The 19,225-nt window shown below is 50.4% G+C and overlaps 2 protein-coding genes across 2 annotated transcripts; both read left to right on the forward strand.

The window, feature by feature from the left end:
* The first annotated feature begins 1,216 nt into the window (after positions 1-1,216).
* RUNDC1 (RUN domain containing 1) lies at positions 1,217-12,059 on the forward strand. The gene is made up of 5 exons (XM_075911592.2): positions 1,217-1,614; positions 6,030-6,182; positions 6,786-6,984; positions 7,237-7,350; positions 8,271-12,059. Exons 1-5 carry the CDS (start codon positions 1,288-1,290, stop codon positions 9,134-9,136), a joined length of 1,659 nt encoding a protein of 552 aa, XP_075767707.1. The 5' UTR covers positions 1,217-1,287; the 3' UTR covers positions 9,137-12,059.
* Positions 12,060-12,803: 744 nt separating this feature from the next.
* On the forward strand, positions 12,804-18,551 carry RPL27 (ribosomal protein L27). The gene is made up of 5 exons (XM_006125699.5): positions 12,804-12,941; positions 13,301-13,383; positions 14,859-15,028; positions 16,879-16,989; positions 18,460-18,551. The coding sequence occupies exons 1-5, from the start codon at positions 12,824-12,826 to the stop codon at positions 18,506-18,508; spliced, it is 531 nt and encodes a 176-aa protein (XP_006125761.4). The 5' UTR covers positions 12,804-12,823; the 3' UTR covers positions 18,509-18,551.
* The last annotated feature ends 674 nt before the right edge of the window (positions 18,552-19,225 follow it).

A 19,225-nucleotide genomic window follows, 5' to 3' on the forward strand; every position in this document is an offset into this window, starting at 1 on the left:
TGCAAAAAATTAAGGTGCCTGTCTACACTGGCCCTCTTGCGCAAGTATTCTTGTGCAAGAGGGCTTATCCCTGAGTGGGAGCGTCAAAGTATTTGCGCAAGAAGCACTGAATTCTTACATTAGAACGTCAGTGCTCGTGCGCAAATTCAAGCAGCCAGTGTAGACAGCTGGCAAGTTTTTGCACAAAAGCGGCTGCTTTTGCGCAAAATCTTGCCGGTCTAGACGCACCCCCTGATGTGAGGGCATCCCATTTAGCAATTAACATTTTTTGGGGGGTGCAGGGGGGCAGTGCACCCCAAGTGCTACCACAAGTTGCATAGTATAATTAATGACATCATCCATCTGAAAGGACTTTACAAACCCCTTGCACAGGGGCCTGCTTCACCTGACACAGAAGTGCAGCCACCTCTGGTGCGAGATGCACTAGGCGGGCTGAGCTGAACAGCAGCCACTCCCCCCATTCCCTTTGCTCCCTATGCATCCTGCCAGCTGTGCTAGCCTTTCAGCCCGGCCCCAGGGACTAGGGACCAAGGGAAGAGCCACCTGGCGGGAATGGGGTGGGGAAGAGCATGGATGGGGGGAGGAAGTGGGCCAACCAGGCAAGGGGGGGGCAGGGATGAGCCCTGGGGGGACTGCAAAAGGTGGGCTGGGGGCGCATAAGAGGTTAGCCCAGGGCAGGGGGCGGGGCCAAGGGTACATTTGACCGAACTAGTTTATCCAGGAGTAAGTTGGGGCCTAAACCCAACTCCTATCACGAGCTCCCGCCCCATGCCCATAAGCCCCGCCCCTTCACAACCCCCTCAATGTGCATTAACCCCGCCCCCATGCGCACAAACCCCGCCCCCTTAACAAGCCTCCGCCCCATGCCCATAAGCCCCGCCCCTTCACAACCCCCTCAATGTGCATAAACCACCCGCCCCCATGCACACAAACCCCGCCCCTTAACAAGCCCCTGCCCCATGCCCATAAGCCCCGCCCCTTCGCAACCCCCTCTATGTGCATAAACCCCGCCCCCATGCGCACAAAACACGCCCCCTTATATGCCCCCGCCCCATGCCCATAAGCCCCGCCCCTTCACAACCCCCTCAATGTGCATTAACCCCGCCCCCATGCGCACAAACCCCGCCCCCTTAACAAGCCCCGCCCTCATGGCGTTAAACCCCGCCACGGCCCCGCCTCTTCGCTCACAAACCCCGTCCCGTTGCCCGGAAGCGGCGCCCCCGGCTGGGCGCGCTTCCGGCAAGATGGCGGCGGCGGGCGAGCGGCCCCGCTAGCGGCGGCCGGGCCATGGAGGCGGAGGGCGGCGCGCTGGGGCCCGGCGAGCGCTGGGCCCCGGTGGGGGAGGCGGCCGAGGGCGAGGCCGGGGACCCGTGCGGGTCGGGGCCGGGCTCGCCGGGGGGCTCGCCCCGCTCGCTGCCGCGGCTCCGCGCCGAGCGCCGCCGCCTGCACGGGGCCCTGCTGGCGCTGGCCTCGCACTTCGCCCAGGTGCAGTTCCGGCTCCGCCAGGTGGCGCGGGCCGGGCCCGCCGAGCAGCAGCGGCTCCTGCGCGACCTCGAGGACTTCGCCTTCCGCGGCTGCCCGGCCGCGCTGGGGGACGGGCTCGGGGAGGCCCCGGTGAGTGCGGGCGGGGGCCGGACCCGAGGCCTAGGCTCGCCCCCCGCGCCCAGGGGGGAGGGGTCGCGCCACAGCTGGGCAGTGCCAGAGCAGGGTGGGGTCCGCCCCCCGACACCCTCCGGCCTGGCAAGCTTCCCCCCCCTCCCCTGCTGCTGCGTGAAACCCCGCAAACGTGTGTGTGGGTGGAGGGGAACGGGCTGTGCACAAAACACCAAATGCACAACATAGCCAGCAATGGCTCTCTCGACTTGCGATTTGATGTGTGTCTTCAGGTGATTGGAGTCACTTTAGGTTAGAACAGCGACTGCCAGGGAGTAGGGTGAGGGGTGCATTTACTAGTGGGCTAGGAAGTGTCTAAGTGTAATGTCTGCAGGCTGGATTGAGCCTAGGACTTTAGGGGTTAAAAGCTATGAGCCTCTACTGCATGAGCTAAAAGCTAACTGGCTCTTAGCTGATCCTGTAGAACAGACTTTACTCTCTCTAGTGGTCTCAGAGCCTTTGGGGTTACCTAAGGATGTGTCTGTTCAACCAGCTGTTAGGAACAAGTCTCTGTTGACATAGTCCTGTTGGTAAAAGTCAGCATGTATGAATGCTGTTTGCACTTTTGCTGACAAAATTCTTCTTCCCTCTATGAGCAGCTTTTGTTTTCTGGACAGGAAAGTGTTCTTGCCGACAAAGCAGGATTCACAGGTACGCTTGCTGAGGCAAAACTGATTCGGGAGAGGGAGAATGTTAAGCACCCTCAATGATAAAAGCTTAGTCAAGCAAGTCCAAGTGTAGACCCAACCTCAGTTTAGGCTTTGCAATTGCTCTCCAAACAGCTGTTCAAACAGACGTGCCTTCAAGTGATTGGAGTCACTTTAGATTAGAATGGTGACTGCCTCAGAGTGGGGTGGGGAGAGGATTTGCTGGTGACGCCAGTCCTTTCCTTTAGGAAGTGTCATCGAGAAGGACATAGCTGCAGCTGTGCTTCTAAAGCACGGATATACCCTCAGCAGCAGCAGCAGCATGGTCTGTCTCGGGGCAAGGGGGCGAGGAGGGGGAGAGATGCAGAGAACTCAGTAAAAGTTAGAATGACTGCAGTAGGTCACACTTCCTTGCTGTCTTTCTGCTTGTCACATACTGAGTATGTTTTTCTCATGAGTCATGGATGCTAGGTACACCTTTGTCACACCCACATAAATGGAATGACACTGCTTGCACTACATGATTTTCTGAATTGTGTGGTTTATGGGGAATTCATTCACGGTCAAAGGACCCAAAATTCACACCTTATTTGAAAAGGCTTTAATCCAATGTGTGCAAATGTGGGCAGACTGTTAATGCCCATATAATGGACCATCTGTTCTTGGGCTAAAGCACTGTTTAACATGCATGCACAGGGCTTTCTTACACTTGTATGGACTGACTCTTAATGTGAATGTTCACTTTAGCACCTCAGCCATGAAATGCCCAGTTGAGATGAGAAAGTTACAGGGCGCCCAGCAATCTCCATCTGGAGGAAGCTGAAGTGATAGGGCACTTTGTAGGATATAGGATTCTGCCTGGTCTGCTAGTATTCCCAGGGCTAGTACAAGACACTCAAGGTACAGCAGCCATGTGAATTTCAGTGGTTCTCATGTGCAGGGCTTAACAATTAGTGTAATCATGGGCGAGTAGATTACAAGCCGGCACAGCCGTGCAATGCGGTCTGGGCATGCGTAATGTGCCGAACCGTGTGGCTGGCGCGCGGGGCTCGCCCCCACTTGATGAGCCCTGCTCATGTGGGTTGTGACTAGGAATGTGAAAGATTAACGGGTTAACCTGTGGTGGCTGGAGCAGCTCCCTGACTGCCTCTGGCAGGAGACTGCTCCAGCCTCTCTCTGGCTATGTCTAGACTATGTTCTGTTTTCGAAAAAGGATATGCAGATTCCACGGGAATTTGCATATCTTCTTCCGATCTCACTTTCAAAAGTGAAAGTAGTCTGGACACATTTTTTCCTGGGGGAAAAAAAACTTTTTTTGAAAAAACAAAAAAAAACCCCGCTCTTCCTTAAAATTAGGCTTATGTGGTTTTTTTTAAAAAGGGTTTTTTTTCCTGAAAAAAACAACGCATCCAGGCTACTTTCACTTTCAAAAATAGAATGTAGTTTAAATGTACCCTCTGTGATATGCCCTGGGTGCTCAACAGGCAGGGGCTGGAGTGGTACCCCCTGCCCGCGCCCCCTTTAATTGGTTAACCGGTTAAACAATTAAACAGGATTTTAATGGGGTCACCAGCACTGGCTTAGATATGATTGGGGTGCAAGGCAGAAGCCAAACCTCAAGGACTTCAGCTCTGGGAAGCAGGGCTCAAGTTACAGGCCCCCTTCCTGGGGCTGAAGCCCTTGGGTTTGGACTTTGCTTCCTCAGTCTTCCCAGGGCAATGGGGCTTTGGCTTCGCCCACCCTTGCTTAGGGCAGCAGGGCTTGGACAGGCTCAGGCTTCAGTCCCCCCTTCCTGGGCTTGTGTAGTAATTTCTGTTGTCAGAAGGTGGTTGTGCTGCAAGTTTGAGAACCCCTGACATAGACTTCTCATGCTTGGTCTTTACACAGTGTTAATACCTGCATGTTAGCCTCCTGCATTAATGTTCCCTTTCCGTTAGCATCAGAACGGGGAAGTTGACAGTCTTCATTTTTATCTGTACAGGTGTCAGATTGTATTTACAGTTCCACACCCCTTTCCACCTTTTCCTAATGCACAAAGAACAAGGTGTGTCATAGCAAATTATGCCTGGGTCAGCATCAGAGCAAGCCCTGTGCACCGAGCCATGCGCTGGAGGAGAGGGGCAGGGAGGCTCAATGGAAATGTTGCTGCCTCTTGGCACGTAGGAAGTCTGAGTGATTGCCATTTTCCTTTTTTAAAATGTTAAAAGTTTTGATAACACCTGCTCTGCCACTATCACATCACTAAAACTAGCAGGCAGGGACTTTCTGCTACTCCTAGAAGCAAAGAAGCTTCATCCGCACCCTCGCTGTTCATGCTGCTGCTTTGCAAATGAATCAGTTTTTAAGTAGGATACTGTCACGAGTCTTTCATTCCCGTTCCAGTCTCGTACACCCAACCTTTGACCAGTGGCAATTTCCTGCCCATCTGCTGTTTTAAAAATGCCCCATTTTAACCTCGCTTGTTTATTGCCCTGGGCTGGCAGTGGTGAGCGGAATGGGCTCTGGCTCTTGGATGAACTCTTGCCCTCCCTCTCATTCTGCCTGTAGGTAGTAGTGCTGCTTGCCAAGTCCAGTTCAGCCACTTGCTTCATTACCCTTAATTTCCATGCAGGAGCAGAGAACAGGGTTTTCAGTCTTCGCACTAATTGACTTAGTGTGCAATTCAGAAGGATCCCAAATGTCTGTGGGATAATGAGGTTTTATTTAAATAAATAAAATTTCAGCTCCTTTATTTGGGGGAAAAATACTCAAACCAAACCCTAATCTAGTTTAGAATGTAATTGAATATGTTCTGCTTTTTATTCCATGCTTAATACCTGGAGGGCTTGGTAAGTGCCACTTTCAATATAAAAACTTCCATTTGATTGAGAAATAATGGGTTGCATTGATTTCACTTGTGTGCAAGTCTAGTGCATTATCCAGAAAGCCTAGGCCTGAAATCCCCTTCAGGGGACACCAAGATAAAGTGCCATGCAGTTTGTGATTGTAGAATGGTATCAGGAAGATCTGGCAGCTGAAACTGTGTAGCTTTCAGGGCCTGGCAAAGCACGTCCACATGTAGTGCAACTGCATCCAAAGCAATGCTGAGACCTTGTGTTTTCTGGGAGTCCAGCACTAACCATGAGAGAGCTACATACAATGTTAACCTATGTACAGCGCCCTGACCCTTCATTACATAGGGCACGGTGTCAGGCTAATGCTTCACTCTGAGATGTGTAAGAGCTCCAGAAGTTTCCGAGACATGATCATCTGGCTGCTTACACCAAAATTCTCTACTTGAGGTGGTTTCTGTCTAGTGAAACTAGAATGGGAGGGTGCAAAACGCCTTCTGAAATGCTGCTTTTGTACAGAGGTGATGATTGAGCCTCTTGTCAGTGAGGGTGCCCAGAATTCACTAGTTGCATGGGCTGTAAGGTGGACTTGTGTCACAGTCCTGTCTCCAGGGCTTTGGCTATGAGTGGAATGTTCAGTTTCTTTTCCTACAAAATGCAGGACTATGTAGTGCTTTAAAGACTAACAAGATGGTTTATTAGATGATGAGCTTTCGTGGGCCAGACCCACTTCCTCAGATCTTTGGTCTGAGGAAGTGGGTCTGGCCCACGAAAGCTCATCATCTAATAAACCATCATGTTAATCTTTAAAGTGCTACATAGTCCTGCATTTTGCTTCAGCTACACCAGACTAACACGGCTACACTTCTATTACTATTTTCCTACAAACTGGTTTTAGGCTGAGAATCAGGAGCGAATCGAGGCCCGGAAGGAGAAGCAGCGAGAGCTAATCACGCAGCTCAAGACGCAGCTAGATGACTTGGAGACCTTTGCTTACCAAGAGGGCAGCTATGATTCACTACCACAGTCCGTGGTCATGGAAAGACAGCGGGTAAAGCCTTTGGGTTCTCTGCCTGGGCCCTTAACGACTTTCTTATGGTGCCTCTTTGAGAATGCTAGCATGTGGCCAGAGCTGATTCAGGCAGCTGTAAAACATCATCATAACTCTTTCTGTACCCATGAGTATCATCCGTAGGGACTACTACAATTTACTGTTAATGGACAGAATAAAGCCTGGATTAGCTTCACCCCAAATGAACTTGTGGGTCAGTGATAGGGATGTAAAATCCCGTTTAATTGGTTAACTGGTTAAATGTGAAGGTTAACTAGTTAAGGGGGAGGGGGAGATGCTACTCGCCCGGGTTGCTGCAGACAGTAGCTGCTCCGGACACCCGGACCACTGCCGACGGGCTGCCCTGCCTGTGATGTGCTCAGGCTGAGGCAGGCCCCGGAGGGCTGGAGCAACCCCTGCCCATAGCAGATGGAGAGCTGCTCCAGCCCCCACCAGTTAATCAGAATCGGTAAGTATCACTGGTTCAGGGTGATACTTACGGGTCAACCTTTCATATCCCTGGTCAGTGAAAGCAGCATTCTGGCTCCGCAGCTGGGAGGGCCACATGGGAACATGCCACTCAATAGATGTAATGTTCTGCAGGTTGTTATAGAGGAATTAATAAAGAAGCTGGATATGAACCTGAATGAGGATGTCGCATCACTGTCCCCCGAGGAGCTGCGGCAGCAAGTAGATGCAGCTGTTGCCCAGATTGTGAATCCAGCGAGGGTGAAGGAGCAGTTGGTAGAACAGCTGAAGACCCAAATACGAGACCTGGAGATGTTCATCAACTTCATTCAGGGTCAGTGCTGGGTTTGGCTTAGATAACCAGGAAGGTTGCTCATTGGTGTATGGACTTCTCCATGGTGAGACCATAGCGTATGGAGAACCTGGGACACTGAGAGGCGTGATGCAGAGAGGCAGGAGGGTGCCCCCTGTGTAGAGGAATATGAGGCAGTACTGCCTTACAGCATGAGATATGTAGCCTAGATCTTCCAGCTGACATGAGGATGCAGAATAACAACCTGTTGTCATTGTGGGTTCTTCATTCTAGATGAAGTCGGGAGCCCTGGCCAGGTGGAGGATGGACCCTGTGAATGTTCAGGCAGAAAGCCTGGAAGCGGCCCCTACAAACCAAATGCCAGGTTGCATCATGGGAATAACAGAGGTGGGAAATTGACACATGTTTGGTTCTTATTGCTTCTCCTTTTTTTTTCAGGTGACTTCCAACCTGCGGGAACTGGCATCCTATTGCTTTATAAATTCAGTGTTGTTTTTCCTGTGTTGAGTGATTTCCCTTACCCTCTCATTGATCCAGCCCAATTAGCCAGAAACCTCATTTTTTAAACTCATACCTTTCCCTGCTGGCCAGTGTGATCGTACAGTGAATGTGCACCAACACATTGAAGGATCGGATTGCTTTTTGACACAAATGAAGGGCTCCCAGTAATTATCTAGCAGCAGACAATGCACAAAAGGTACCATGCAGTCTTTCCTGACATACCCAGTCTTGGCCTGCATACTTCCATCTGGCCTAGTCCTGGTCTTCTCATCAGCAGAAATCTCTTGCTCGTGGATCTATTGTTCCTTATAGATTACAATGAGATCACTCAGTTAAGAGCTTGATTTGGTCCTGGGTTCTGGAGTGATCAGGACAATTTATTCCCTGTGGTAACTAGTTCTCTGCACAACTTTTCTTCCACAAAAGCTTCTGGCATCCTGTAAATATCCACAGATCAGCCTGAAACCCCCTTCCCCACTCCCTAGAGATCTTGAAATTCTACTGTGGTCACTTGTACCTGCTGAAAGAGCAGCCATAGTAGGATTCCTTCTCTGCCACATGGTTTACAGTGGATGATGCGGTGTGAGAATGGGACGCATGAATGTCTGAGGCCCCATTTTCCAGTTTGCAAGAGTATGAAATGCTGCCGCTGTCTCTTGAGCAAGGCGGTAGGAATCACCCAACCAGCAGCACCATAGCCAGTGCATCCCCTAGTGGAGAGGGTGAAGAGCTCTCTGTGGATAGGAGCAAGCATTGATCGATCTGATTCTGTAATAACCACACTTCTTCTTTCCCTAACCAACCAGTGAACCCAGAGGACGCCAGAAAGATGCGAGAAACAGGCCTGCACCTTATGCGCCGCATGCTTGCTGTGCTGCAGATATTCGCTGTCAGTCAGTTTGGCTGTGCGACTGGTCAGATCCCCCGCACGCTCTGGCAGAAGGACCAGGCCAATAAGGACTATTCTCCCTTAATTAAGAAACTGGAACTGTCTGTAGACCAAGTGAGGCAGCTGGCACTGACGTACCAGCTCCAGGATCGTGAGCTCAGCTACTCCACCATGCAGGATGTCCCCTTAGGAGGGAGAGATGAGCTGACTCTGGCCGTGAGGAAGGAGCTGACTGTTGCCATCCGAGACCTGATGGCTCACGGGCTCTGTGCCTCTTCTCAAGGCATGAGCTTGGTGTTGGCACCCATTGCATGTCTGATTCCTGCATTTACCTCGTCACCACAGACCATGCACCCCTGGGAGCTCTTTGTGAAGTATTACAATGCCAAGAACGGCCGCGCCTTTGTGGAGTCCCCGGCACGCAAGCTCTCCCAGTCTTTTGCCCTTCCTGTGACAGGAGGCATCACCGTTACCCCCAAGCAGAGCCTGTTGACGGCTGTTCACACTGTCCTCACAGAGCACGATCCATTCAAGCGCAGCGCGGATTCTGAACTGAAAGCCCTGGTGTGTATGGCATTGAACGAGCAGCGCCTCGTCTCCTGGGTGAATCTGATCTGCAAATCTGGGGAGCTAATACACGCTCATTATCAGCCCTGGAGCTACATGGCCAACACAGGCTTTGAGAGCGCACTTAACATTCTCAGCCGCCTGAGCAACTTGAAATTCAACCTGCCTGTTGACTTGGCTGTCCGGCAGCTGAAAAACATCAGAGATGCTTTTTGATGTGTCCTTTGTGTATCAGTCCCCTTTCCCCAGTAGGAATGTATTAACTTACTAGCCTAGAGGAGGAGTCTTCTTTCTGACCAAACGTATCCCTTTGGAAGCTGATTCTGGCTATGAGGGTAGCAGTTTAGTGTCTTAGCACTGGAAACCTCTGTTACAAGACTGCCTGTGAGGAAATGCTGCCGATGTTTGGGTTGGGCACAACCTCCCTCAGGCCTATGCGGATGCAGCTGTTCCCTGCAGAGCTGCTGCTCCCCATCTGTTGGTGCCTTGCCATGGTGTAGTGCATTAGCAGGAGTGAAATGCAATAAGAAGGGCCTGATTTTACAGCCATAGCATCGGAGCTGCTCCCATGGAGGTCAGGGAAAGCGGTTCCTATGCTATGGCTGCATGGTCAACCCCCAGAATTTATATTTAAAAGATGACATTTGTGGCATTTTGCTGTTTCACTCAGAGCTACCTGCGTGAGGCTTTTCGACACACCTTTCTTCTGCTGCTTAGGCTTGATGGAACTTGCCCAGTGGTGGAGTCAGATGTCCCCTCCTTTATGTGTATGTAAACTTTGAAAGTATGTGAGGCCTGGGAACAGTTTCTACAGGAGCTGTAGGTGCCTATTGCTTTATATCTTGCAGCATGACTGACTGCAGAAATCCATTCTTCAGACTGGTGATAGGGGACTGGATTAAGCATTCAGGTGCATTCTGGAAGAATCTCAGCTCCCTCTTGGAGCTTGAGTCAAAGTCCTGAACACCATCAGTCCTGGGTTTTGTGGCAGATGCATTGGGTTAAATGCTATAAACAAATATTCCCTTTTCAACTTGCTGTGTTTAACTTGAGTTAATTATTAGCCCCTGTGCTGCAAGAACACTTGCTCATCTGGCTCCTTGTAGAAAATCAATTGTGGCTGTTATAAATGTCTAATATTCCCAGTGTAATTCCGAAAAGCACTTCTGTGGTCAGGGTCTCTTGGCCAGCATCTTTCTGCATGGAGTGGAATTGTTTGTTGTGTAACAATTTTCTGCTGCTCCGGGAGCAAAGCTTCCAATCCTGTTTACAGCTACATCTGCAGTCAAATCAGTCAGCATTGCTGAAGTAGTCATCCGCATGGCATTTAGACTGCATGAGAAAAAATCACTTCAGGCATCAAAGAATTGCAGGTTTGGGTGTTCTGTTCCCTTCAGCTTCCCAGAAAACCATGAGCATCCTGATCTCAGACACATGGGATATAGGTTGGGAGTGACCACTCCATTTATACATTTAATAGCTAGAGGGGGGCTGTCAAAATAGTTTCTTTTGTTCCCCATTTCTCCACTGTTCAAATTAGGGATGATAGATATAGTGTAATTGAATAGTCGTGTAATTGCATGAAATCTTAGTGGTTACATGACTATTCAGTAGTCTTTCGGGGTAGGGCTGGCAGGCAGTGCAATCCGACCTCACTCCTGGGGAGCCTCCTGCCAGCCTGCGCTGTTACCTCTGTATCAGGATTGGCTGCTTGCTGCCCTGCGCTGCTGCCTCTGATACAGAGGCAGCAGTGTGGGATGGCAGCAGCCCCTGTCCGTGGGGAGGTCCGAGCTCCCTGCAGAGCTGACTATCCGTGGGGAGCTCAGACCTCTATGCGGACGGGGCTGCTTCCGCGAAGCAACTCTGCCTGCAGTGGGCCCAGGCTCACCGTGGCAGAGGCTGCTCTGCATCCCACAGAGCAGCCTCTGTCCACGGGGAGCTTGGGCCACTGTGGACAGAGGCTGCTTCGCAACAGCCTCCCCTGCTCTCCTTCCCCCCATGGAGGCAGCAGTGAGGGGGAAAGTGGCACCATGGAGCTGGTGCTGAGAACGGGCTTTTTAGCCAGCTTCCCCCCCCCCCCCCCCAGCACTGGCTCCTACTGCACCCCACCTTTCTGCTTCTTATACATAGAATGTGTGTAGACAACGAGATTAACTTATCGGTTAATCGTATAGTCATCTACACTTTGACATCCCTAGTTCAAATAGCTCTGTTTGAAGCTTGAAAAGGAGTATTTCCTCACTGTCACATCCTCTCAGTTGCATGCACAATGTGGTGCAGTAGGGTGGCTGCCTTCAACTTTTTTCTGTATAAAAAGCACTCAAGCTATTAGTTGGGAAAACACCTAGAATTACATAGTCTGATTTTGGACATTGAGCCCATGTGTTCTCATTGAAGTCAATGAAAAAGCTACCAATAACTTCAGAGACCAGAATCTGCCCCTCCCATTAACTGTGTTCTCAAAATTATTTCAGTGTTTGGAGCAGAGTGAAATTTGTAGAGCATTATAAGGAAGGTGTTAGTTTTCTTTGAAGGATTAGTAATACATTCCTCCATGTGTTTTTAATGCAGATTTCTACATGCAGAAATAGTTTACTGCAACAGAATGAAAACCAGCAGTGACTCTTCCATGTGTGGAAACTATTTTAGCTTTCAGATATGAAACTTTATGTATTTTTAGAGACTTGTCCAAGGATGAAATTCCCAGCTGATTTACGTAGATTAACTTCTTGTCTTTCTCAACAGCTAATTATAGAATTTCCAATGTTGATGGAATATTCCCCATTGGTTTGGCAATTTTTTGTCTGAAATCTGTGCATGGTTTTGTCCAATTTATGGCAGATACAAATAAGTTGAAAGCTGAGGCGTCTGGTTGCTACAAAGGCTTTTCTGGGGGGCTCAATGGTTTAATAAAGGATTTTGTCTTCAGGTTGTTCTAATTTTTAGCCCTCTTTATGTTTACAGTGCTATGCTGGAGAAGTTTGGGTCGTGCCCCAGTTTTTCAGGTCTCTGCTTTATTTTATTTCTGATGTTGATTTTGTTCTGATTTTAGGTCTGTATATGTGCAATAGGATGAATGTATTTGTGTTGTGGAGAGTACGGTATCTATTGCTGACAATAAAAGTCCAGGTGGTTTGTGTATGTTGTATTACCTACTTGTATGTCAATAGGTATACTGTTTAATGTACCTTCTCATTCCTTCTATACTTCGAATCTTCAGTTCATACTTTCCTTTATAGCTTTGTCTGCAGCACCATTATTTAGGAACAGAATGGAGGTTAGATCGTTGGTAGCTTAAAAAAAGGGGGAGGTCGGAATGGACACAAATGGGGAGTGAGTCAGATTTCTTAATAGAGGAAAAAAAAAACTTCTTGAAGACCGGGTGCTCCCATCTCATGTGCTGTTTTGGGTGATGAGGAAGAAGCTCCTTTGAGGCATGGATTGTCAGTTTAGAAATGGGCATGGCTGTCTGAAGTAATACCTCTGATGACAAATGGAAAAAAAACCTGAATTGAGGGAAATATTACTTGGCTGAGGGGAAGGGGGTGTATGCATCTGTACATGGGGCATTAGAAATTTTACCTTCTCCATTTAAAGAGACCATGGGGTGGAGTAGGATATTTACAGGGAGGCTGGGGAGTTAAGCCCCCTCGGAAGCTGCCCTGTGAAGGCGCAGGAGCAGCTGTAGCATGGGGCACCCTTTTACACGCATTGAAACGTGCACGGAGGGGTCTGCCCCTTAGAGCCAGACCGGGCTAGGCCATACTGGGCGCTGTGTCAGCTGCACGGGCCCAGAGAGACCAGGGCCGCTGTGAGGTCGAGACCCGTGATCCGCTCCCGCCGGCCGCCAGGGGGCAGCTTGCGCCAGGCTGCAGGGGAAGGTAGCGGCTAGCGATCACGTGAATGCGCGCTCAGTGCGGGAGGAAGCGGAAGTCAGGTGTCTGGAATCACGGGGTGAAAGGTCGGCGAAGCGGCAGCTCCTTCCTTTTCCGGTCTGGGCGCCATCGGAGCCGGAGCCTCGGTGAGTCCGGGGGTGGGGGGCTGGCATCGGCCGCCATCCGCGCGGTGCGTGAGGCTGGGGCGGTGGGGCCCTGCCGGGTGCGCTGGGGAAGGGTCGCTTGTGGCCGTGAAGGGGGATGGGCGCTGAGTGCTTTGCCCGGGCGGGGCAGGAGTGGGGTCCGCCCGGTGGCCTCCTCCCGGAACCCGTGCTGGGCGGAGGGGCTGAGAGCTCCCGCTCTCTGTCGGGGTAGGGGCTCCCGGAGGGTGGGTGTCTGGTGCGGGGCTGGGGACATTCCCTTGGGGCATGAGGGAAGTTGGGGACCCCCATTGCGGGGGTCCTGGGCTGCTGCCCGGTTTCTAATGTCTGCTTTTTTCTGGCAGAGATGGGGAAGTTCATGAAACCCGGGAAGGTGGTGCTCGTCCTGGCTGGGCGCTACTCAGGGCGGAAAGCTGTCATCGTGAAGGTAAATCACCTGTTCGGCCCAGCTCACCCAGTCTACAAGAGCCAAGCAGTCACATCAGATGGTGGCAGTCTTATGTCTCAGTCCTTCTGCATGGTGCTGAAAAGCAGGCTGGGCCGGCATGCCGGACTTTGCCTGGCGTGTGTAAGGGAAAGGATCACCTGCCATTTCGTGAATTCTTTGATCCCATCCCATTGGTGACATGTCAGTGATGTGGGTCATACTTACAGAACTGTAGTCTCTCACCAGCCCTCGTAGTGGGGATTTATGGGTTCTAATCTTCAGTTCTGCCACACAATTCTGGTGTGGGTTAAATCCGCCCTTGTAGGCCTTAGTTGCTGTGTATGTTTAGTGAGATTTGTGAGGGTTTGTTTACATTTGCTGAGTGGGTCATGTAAGGGCCCATGTACAGACATTACTGCTGCATTGGGGTGTTAAGGATTGTCAGTGGTTATGGCACTAATCTAGGACTTGGGGAGAGCCTGAGCCAATTTCCTGTTGTTACAGAATTGCTTTTGGATCTTAGACAAGTCACTGAATCCCCTTGGGGTGCAGCTGCGGATGTGATTCTCAGCAGGAGTCAACAGGCTCTCACAAGCAACCTGAGCTTGAACCCAGGAGCTCAGATGGACTTGGACTCTGGTGGCAAGCCTGAGCTGCAGTCCATGTAGCAGTGTCCGTGCTGTTACCTTTAGTACACTTGCTTGAGCAGAGTTAGCATGCATCTGTCTACTTGTGCTGGGAATCCAGCTCTGGAGGCTTTGTCTATACTTACCTGGAGATCGATGCTCTGGAAATCGATCTTCCGGGGTTTGATTTAACAGGTCTAGTAAGGACCCACTAAAGTGAACACTAAGGGTGCCCCTGTTGACCCCAGTCCTGAGGAGCAACAAGTTTCTCCCATTGACCTCCCCCAGTGGGACCACTGCGGAAATTCTCATAGCTGAAGTTGTGTGTATCAAGTTGAATTTCTCCCCCAGCATAGACCTGGGCTCAGAAGCTGTGCAGGGATAATTTCTGCCTGTTTCTCACAAATAATAGCACTGCTACTCACAGAGGTAGTGTGAGAATAAATATGTTAAAGATCATGAGGTGATCTGATCTTTCAGTGACAAAGGCTGGGTAAGCACCTAAGATAATTCAACGTCTGCTTTCTCTCGGTGTTACGTATGAGCGTCTGAAAAGCTGTTTCTCCATGTGCTGCTTTTCCAGAGCTGAGAACAGAGATACCTAGAAACATTAACTCCTAGAACTAGGTAGTTGAGGTTGCTGCATGCACTATTCATGGGAGTTGCATGCTGGCAGAAGAGAAACCGCTACACATTTCCTGGAATACAGTGTGAGCATTCTAGGGACTACCCCAGAGTCTTAAATTAATCAGGCTATAGGAACTTATCTGTTCAAAAGGTAAAAAAATCTATGGTGACCTCCCAGAATCCAGGTGTGTGTGTTGCTAACAAGTCTCCTGTGTATTTTAGAATATTGATGATGGCACCTCCGACCGACCCTATAGTCACGCCCTGGTGGCTGGTATCGATCGGTACCCACGGAAGGTAACTGCTGCCATGGGCAAAAAGAAGATAGCGAAGAGGTCTAAGATCAAATCTTTTGTGAAGGTTTATAACTACAACCATCTAATGCCCACCAGGTGAGCAGGCTTGGCTCATTGTAATGCTGCTAATAGAACTAGTAAAAGGCTTTTAGTGTGCAGCATGGCAAAAGCAGCTTTTCTCTCTGGTAAAGCCGTAAAAATCTACTCCCCTAAGATTTCCTTGGTTACGTCCTTGTGCAGCTCAATGAATAGATTTGCAGGATGCTGGCATTGGTGGCCAGTGATAATTGGCATCGGGAGTCAGAAGTTGGGGTAGGACATTGATGATTTTTCCCACCCCTTTATCTTCATGATTCAGGTTGATGCTTACTATGGGAGAGGTCAGTGAACACATTCTAACACATTCTCTTATCCATAGATGATGAGTCCTGTGACACCTTAAAGACTAACAAATGTATTTAGGCCAGGGGTGAGCAAGAGGCTGCCAGCTGGCTGGATTCGCCCTGCCGTGCCACCAGGTCTGGCCCGTGGCCCCCTCACTGGAACCCTTAGGCAGAGATCAGTTTTAGAAAGCCAGCTATTCTCCACTGGGGAGGAAGATTTCTCATGCTGTTCCCACCCCCTCCCCCCCAGCAAAATCTCTTAGCTCCCATTGGCCAATCTGTTTCCGGCCAATAGGAGCTGAGAATTTTTGCTGGGAGCAGGAGCAGTGTAGGAAGTCTCCCTCCCTCCCTTTCCCTCATGTCTGGAGCAGAGCCACCAGGAGCAGCGAGCAGCCTTCAGCCAGAGCCCTCCTCTGGCACTCCAGCCATTCTCCTCCCTCCCTCCCCCCACATATACCCAAACCTTCTGGTCTCTCCTGCATCCATACCCCCTCCCAGATCTGGCACCCCAATCTCCTGCCCCAGATCACAATCCCCTCCTAGCCTTGGTCACATCCCAAAATCCTGCATCCCAGTCCCCTACCCTAGGTCATAACTGCCTCCTTCATCCAAACTCCATCCCAGACCCCATTCTCCCTCCTGCACCCCAAATCCCTTACCTCAAGTTCCCCTATGCACCCAACCTCCATCCCAGACTCTACCCCCTCCATTTATATCCTGGAAGAGTGTGGCCCTTGACCACTTCCCAAAGTCTTGGAGTGGCCCCCCCATCAAAAATTGTCCACCCCTGATTTTGCCATACATTTTTGTGGGCTGTAGCTCACTTTGTTTGCACACAATGGAAATTTCAGTTTGGCAGGTGTGTATACACAGGCAAAGATGGGAGTGTTGCATTACTATGCTGAGTACCAGTGCTAATGAGGTCAGTTCAGTCAGGTTGGATGTGGCCTGTTCCCAGCAATTGCTGAGAAGATGAGGATGCCAAAATGGGGAGTAATTTTCATGCATCTGAGGGAAGTGGGTTACAGCCCACAAAAGCTAATGCCCTAATAAATGTGTTTGTCTTTAAGGCGCCCCAGGACTCCTTGTTTTTGCTAGAACAGACTAATACAGCCAACCCGCTGGAACTTCTCACATGCATTTCTTGTGGCACTGGCCTTTATTTTAGGGCTTTCATTTTTTTTCCCCTTTGGCTGGCGGCACAGCCTGCCTCTTGTAAGCTCTGAAGAGGATTTGTAATAACAATACGACTTGGGATAGGGCCTAGAGATCTACTGATGGAAAAAGTTATAGAAGGAGCTGAGTACTTGGGGACTGTAGCTGACCCAGCATTTCATGATATGGACTACTAGTGTGTGCTGCTGAATGCACAGTGGGGCAAAGCAAGGCTACTGGGCCATTAGAGGTGCTGGCCTGACTGTCTCCTATGAATGTTTCAGTTCCACCACTCTGGGCTGGCGGGGGACATGCACTTCAGCTAGCCTCCTGCTCCATGCTTGACAGCCTGGCATGTGGGTGAAATGCGTTGAAGGATGTTTCAAAGCCTGCTGTGCTTTCTCTCAGGTATTCTGTCGATATTCCTCTGGACAAAACCGTTGTCAATAAAGATGTGTTCAGGGACCCTGCCCTGAAACGCAAGGCAAGGCGTGAAGCCAAGGTGAAATTCGAGGAGAGGTGAGTTGGGGAACTTTTTTTCCTTCCCCCAAGCTGCTTTTCACCCCTTTATTGAACAGAAGAAATCGGTGTGTGATGGCCCGCTTGCTTGTTCTCATTCTCAAGTGAAGCGTGTCCAGCCTGCCTGTTGTTGGCTAGGAGAATCCTAGCGTGCTTCTGAACAGAGCTCCACTGGGCCTGCAGCGACAATAACAAAGTCTGGTTGCTTCAGCATGCTATGGCCCTTTGCATGAATTGTAAATTACTTCCAACTTAGGATGCAGCCTGGTGTTACTGTTTCTCGCTTGCTCTCCTTCAGTGTGCACTTGTCCCTTGCCAGGTGGGCTGCATTCTAGTGGCAAGGGCAGGATTCCTGCAGTGTTTTATGTGTAGAAGCAATACTGCCCTTGCATGAGTCCAGGGGCGCATATTGCAGGGAACAGCCTTGCCCAGTGCAGGGGGAAATAGAACCTTAAAGGGACTGTGTCCTCATTTTGTTACTGTGGTCTACTAACATCCTGCTCCTGAGTTACCTGTTAGCTGCATGTCGCAGGATTCCCTCCCCTATGGACATGACTCCAGGGTGGCCTGGTTGCATGAACAATTACACTAATTGATATAGGCCACTGAGAAGCCAAATCAGTGTCCCTGAGAGAGGAAGTTATGTGACTAGCATCCCCCTGAACAAGCCGCAAGCATCATTTCTTGGGGCTGCCTGCAGAGGGAGTGGTGGCTTCTTCAGCCAACCTGGCTGCCTTGGCTCCTTTGTTAGCAGCAAGCTTATGCTTCTGTGTCTGCTCTGACCTCTCACCTGGGGCTGTGCAGGTAACAAGGCCAAAGGTAGCTAGTGGGAATTGCCACGGTCCTGTTGTGCCCTAGTCCCCTGCCGTTTGCTAACTATAAAGGGTTAATGAGGAAATCATAGGCCTTGTTTTGCTTGGTTTGGGGCACAGCTCTCCATGTTGCATTATAACCACACAACCAGCTCTGCCCAGGGAGATGCTGTTGTACGTGGTGGGGTGGGATTCCCCCAGGGTGGGCACCGGTGGTGAGATTTTGCTTCTCGCCTTCCAAAGGCTTGCCACGTCTACTAGCCGGCTTGCTCCACCTTCTGTGGCGCTTCGGATGAGCCCAAAGGAGACCCTGCCTGACAGTGAGGTGGCTCCCTCTGCATGAGGCGCTGACTTGAGTGTTTTCCGAGTTCTCTCTGGCCAAGAGCAGGATTATGGGCTGGGCTTTGAGCTGTGGGTCCAGTGTGGCCAACCTGCCTGGCTGCAATGCCCTGGGAACAGATTCTGGGTTTGACTCTAGCAGGTGGTGGCTGAAGAGTCCCATGTGAGTTTCCTCTGCAAAACAAACTTATGGCAGGCAGCTGCTCCAGAGCCCGACTCAGGCTGGGAGACGTGAGTGTTACTGGCCCCTTAGATGGAAGCTCGTTCAGGTTGCTGGTGCCAGGCTCTCGCTAATGTGTGGATTGTGCCTCTCTTTCAGATACAAGACCGGCAAGAATAAGTGGTTCTTCCAGAAGCTACGATTCTAACCTTGTCACATGGCTGCATCAATAAATGTTTATTAAAAAACCACATTTTGTTGCCCCATAAAATGCCCCCTGGTGTGAAGCATCTGGCTTTGCTGTGTCACTGTCACTTGCTCTGTGCTTCAGTGAGTAGGCTCGCAGGGGTAATTACACTTCAAGTCAGCCAGGCAGAGAGTCATGATGCATTAAATGGAATTCAATATGAACTGAAGTGGCTGAGAGAGCTGCTCTAAGTGTTCTCTCTGGACCTGCCCTCTCCATGCAGCGTTGGAAGATGATGGAAAAAAACCCGGCTCCCCCTTTCCCACACTGGAGGTGGGGCTGTCTAAAATGCTCTGAAAGTGAAATAGGGTCACTTGAGGGGAAGGTGGGATCCTGCTATTCCAGCTGGCTGGGGTGACAGCAGTCATTTTTTCTAATTCCCTTTTGTTCTTGACATGGCAAGTGCCACCGGTGTCCGATTCAAATACATGGCTGACCTTTCCGCAGATGCAGATAAAGGAGACTCTAACAGCGAGGTGGTGTGACCTCAGCAGTGGGTAGAAGTAATTTACAGGCACCTGCTTTAGTGGGTTTATTGTGCAAAAATTACATGTTCCCCTACTTCATCAAAACGGTTTAATGAGCAACTGAGGGATGACTGGTCAGAGGTGCCTCTGGGACTGAAGATTAGCAACAGACCAATAAGTCTCCAATTCTTTTCTCACATGCCCCTCCCTC

This window comes from Pelodiscus sinensis, chromosome 29 (assembly GCF_052426305.1).
Source record: "Pelodiscus sinensis isolate ZL-2025 chromosome 29, ASM5242630v1, whole genome shotgun sequence".
Taxonomy (NCBI): Eukaryota; Metazoa; Chordata; order Testudines; family Trionychidae; genus Pelodiscus; species Pelodiscus sinensis.